General features: G+C 44.1%; 1 protein-coding gene across 3 annotated transcripts in view; it reads right to left on the bottom strand.

Annotated features, from left to right (window-relative positions):
- Window positions 1–693: 693 nt before the first annotated feature.
- The window catches only part of LOC143283734 (multidrug resistance-associated protein 1-like), a 62,598-nt gene continuing 58,870 nt past the window's right edge, over window positions 694–4,421 (bottom strand). For all 3 annotated transcript variants that reach the window (XM_076590018.1, XM_076590019.1, XM_076590020.1), the window contains one exon: window positions 694–2,442. In XM_076590018.1, the coding sequence (XP_076446133.1) occupies window positions 2,316–2,442 (127 nt within the window). In that variant the 3' untranslated portion in view covers window positions 694–2,315. The remainder of the gene's footprint in view (window positions 2,443–4,421) is intronic.

Genomic DNA, 4,421 nt, shown 5'->3' with positions numbered 1-4,421 from the left:
ATTTAATGTATTCAAGTGATTATGAAGTCCTGTGACAGCGCTGGACAAGAGAATGATGTCGTCTGGAAATAATGTGAGAAACATTTCATCAAACCATGAGATCGTTTGAATGCCATGTCTTCCCCTTTATATCAGCTCTCTTGGAAGTTCATTGACATCCTTGCTTTACTCCTCTTGGGCAATGAAACACGTCTGAATACATACACTTGTCACGCACACACACCAACACTGAATCATATACACAATGAAAAGTCATATACAGCTGACCAATCTATTTTGCGCACATATTCCACAAGGTATTTCGCTTCACAGAGTCGAAGGCCTTCCGCATATCTACAAAATCGACATTCAGTTTTGTATATTTCAATAAACATGTCTGAAGTAATGCATACAATGTGAATATATGGTCTATGCTGTTGTACCCTGATCAAACTCCAGCTTGCAATTCAATAAACTTTTCTTCCCGTTTTGCCCATTTTGTCAATTTTTGGTTTAAAATCAAAGTATATACTTTACTAATGATATTTGTGAGTGCGACTCCACGAAAGTTATCAGGGGTATTCGGATCTCCTTTTTATGAGAGAGAGAGAGAGAGAGAGAGACAGAGAGAGAGAGAGAGAGAGAGAGAGAGAGAGACAGAGACAGAGACAGAGGCATGGGAAGAGACACAGAGAGAGAGAACATACTGACAGAGGCAAAGAGAATACTGGTAAATGGTATCACAAAAATACAAATAATTTCTGACTGATTAATGTATCTCAGAGAAAGTAACACTGTAAATATTCTGCAAGTGCCATTTTGTCTGAGTAGAATTCACACACACACACACACACACACACTAACTCACGGCTTTTGATTTCCCCCCTTGTTTTGATCTCTCTCTCTCTCTCTCCCCCCTCCCTGTCTGTCTGTCTGTCTCTGGAATGGCTACTTCGTGAAATGAATGTTGTGTATGCTTTGTTATCTATATTTTATGTTTGTTTGCTTGTTTCAGAGTTGTACTATGTTTATGTGAATCTCATCACTTGGGACCGAGGCCTGAATGCAAAAAAAACATTCCGTTCCGTTTCCATTCTCTCTCTGTGGGCGTCCACACATTTTCAAGATTCAGACCTGATGTCACCTCTACATTTACTTTTGTTTACACAATACAATACTAGCCTGGGCGAAAATAAACGATGCCCTTTTTGACGGGCGCAATAGCCGAGTAGTTAAAGCGTTGGACTTTCAGTCTGAGGGTCCCGGGTTCGAATCTCGGTGGCGCCTTGTGGGTAAAGGGTGGAGATTTTTCCGATTTCCCAGGTCAACATATGTGCAGACCTGCGCTGCCAGTGCCTGAACCTCCTTCGTGTGTACACGCACGCAGAAGATCAAATACGCACGTTAAAGATCCTGTAATCCATGTCAGCGTTCAGTGGGTTATGGAAACAAGACCATACCCAGCATGCACACCTCCGAAAACGGAGTATGGTTGCCTACATGGTGGGGGTAAATAAACAAAACGGTCGTGCACGTAAAATGTTAAATATTACATGTTTGTCTCAGTGTGTAGGTGTGCATGCCTGAAATCTGATTGAATGACACAGGAAACGAATAATGAGCGCCCAATGGCAGCCGTCAGTCGGCTCTACCCAGGTATGCAGTCTGTTGTGTAAATGACTCCGTGTGTGTAAAGCGCTTAGAGCTTGGTCTCCGACCGAGGATAGGCGCTATATAAATATTCATACCAATCAATTAATCAATCAAGTACGTAGTGTAATCATAACTTCACTTATGTCCAAAATATAGTGAAATGAGAAGAGAATTTATTCGACTTATGTGTTCTTGATTTTTATCTATGTCCAAATTCTGCTTACTTATATCTAGCACTAATGCATATGTTTTAGTTAAGCCTTCTTGGTTTGTTCACAAAGCAACGGAGGTGCAGATGCGTGTTACAACATATGTCAACATTCCCTTGTACGCAGCGTATGTCATCAATCATGGTTTGGTACAGAGGCTTGACATTGAAATGATACTGAGTTTGATTCTAGTATAGTTTTTTTCTCTGGGAGTCCCAGAAAAACTGGGCTCGTATCTGGAACGATCTGGCTGTCGCAACAACCATCACTGAGGCGACAGTCTGCGAACAGATCAACTGTTTTTGTCCTCGAATGAGATTTCTCCAAAGAAACATCCAGTCGCTCTGTCCACCAGCCTGTGAGATCTTGTCTGTGTCGGCAGACAATCCTGTTCCATAGTCCTCCCTACTGATCACACACACACACACACACACGCACACACACACACACACACACTCCATGAGCGGTATACGCCTAGGCCAGCACCTCTTTGGCCAAACCCGCATCTTTAAGCATGGCAGAGAAAACGGAGTCGGGTTTGGCCATCAGGTTTTGGGGAGAGTCAAACTCCTGCACCATTCCCGCATCCAGTACCAGTACCCTGCGACAAACAGAACGCACCCCTGACAGCGTGTGTTACGGAGTAACATGGTCAAATTTGATATTTAAATCTGATCAGGGCGATGATTACGCATATATTTAGAACATGATAACTTTACGTAGTAGAAGACACCATGTAAGGTCAGAAAGATGGCGTAAAATATATCATTACGTCACCTGTTATAAGTTTCGTCTGTGACCAAGTTGCCGGGTGGCAGCGAAAATTCAGATTTTATATTTTTTGTTTAAAAATATAGGTGTTGTTTTTCAACTTTGTTTATATATATATATATATATATATATATATATATATATTAGAACAACAGGGTTGGGTTGCAATAGCTGTCTCCACCCACGTGCATCAAGACAGGCTGTTGCGAATGGAGCTGCGTGCGAGTGTCAGGCAGCATGGAAGTTAGTAGCAGCAAGCAACAATGGGGAATGGACAATGGGTAGTTTTCTCCCTTTATTTGATGGAAGAGATCTGAATGAAGTAGTGGCGACTGGAAATATGAGAGAGAGAGAGAGAGATAGATAGATAGATAGAGAGAGAGAGGGGTGGGGGTGCAGGCAGAAACAGGCAGACAAAGGCAGAGTGCGGGCGAGAAAGAGAGAGAGAGAGAGAGAGAGAGAGAGAAGGGGTAGTGAGGGAGAGGGTGAGGGGTGGGAGATTTAGAGACAATTTTTGTAATCAGATGTAATCTATTACTCAAGTGGGAAATAATACGCTGTTAACGTGCCGTGCTGTTCAAGCGGTGAGCGAGGGTCACCAGTGACCGAGGGCCTGTTGCACAGTGCATTGGATCATCCCCCTCCCTCTTTTATCCCCCTCTTCCCCTGCCACTCCACAGTCCTTACAGTCCGCGATATGGCGGTCAGGTGGTGAGAGATGGCGTGCATGGAACAGTCTCTGAAGGTCTCTCGCATGATGCACTGAATCAAAGCGCACCCTCTTCCTCCATTACTCTATACCTTTCCTTGCTTGACCTTTCTCCTGCCTCCCATCCCACCTTTTACAATGTTTAACATGGTCGCCAGAGGGGTAAGAGTCAGAAAGCAGTCAAAAAGCGCGATGCGTACTGTTCTCATGCAGGTCGTTCTCCTCCTTTCACACCCCCACCCTACCCATCTCCAGCCATCTCCCATGACCTGATAACACAACTGTATTCAGCTTTTATGAATGTCATCATGATCATAATCATGAACATGAACGTGATCATAGTTATCATTATGTTCATCATTCGTCGAAACCGATGGTTGTCAAAGTTTCTAATAGTGTGCTTGAAGCGCGGACATCCAAGCGCCCAACCGTCAGCACGCACAGTACAGTTGCACAGTAACACACTATCAAACAGTCATCTGAAGTATGTCGCCCATAACATAAGAGTGGTTATCAAATAAAACATTCCCAGTGTGTATGTGTGTGTGTGTGTGTGTGTGTGCTGAGAACAATTCAGTTTTCCATTTCTATACATGCTGAGTTCGTCTTCTGAAGGTCTCTCTCTCTTTCTCTCTCTGTGTGTGTGTGTGTGTGTGTGTGTGTGTGTGTGTGTGTGTGTACTGACAACAATTCGAGGTTCCCTGCCCTTATTGAAATTAACGACAATCACTTGCTGGGTTCATCTGAAAATCCGGCTCTCTATCCAGATCAGTCTTCAGGGTCTGTTGAAGAGGGAAAAGATTCTGGCGATTATGAGATTCAATCCCGCGCCCTCAGGTTCTCTTTCTTTCAGGGCAGACAAGTTACCACTAAGCCACCATTCCTCCTTCCTCCCCCCCCCCCATCCCCTGCCATGGCTCAGATGATGGTGTGATGGTGAGCAATGGTGAGCACGATACGGTAAGCAATGGTGAGCGTGGTACAGTGAGCATTTGTATGCTGCATTCCTTGTTTAGATGGTGCTGTAGCGGTGAATGATGGTGAGCACGATACGGTAAGCAATGGTGAGCGTGGTACAGTGAGCATTTGTATGCTGCATT

This window comes from Babylonia areolata, chromosome 7 (assembly GCF_041734735.1).
Source record: "Babylonia areolata isolate BAREFJ2019XMU chromosome 7, ASM4173473v1, whole genome shotgun sequence".
In the NCBI taxonomy this organism is placed as follows: domain Eukaryota; kingdom Metazoa; phylum Mollusca; class Gastropoda; order Neogastropoda; family Buccinidae; genus Babylonia; species Babylonia areolata.
The sequence above is the reverse complement of the archived record's forward strand: the minus strand, read 5'-3'. Positions and strand labels throughout refer to the sequence as shown.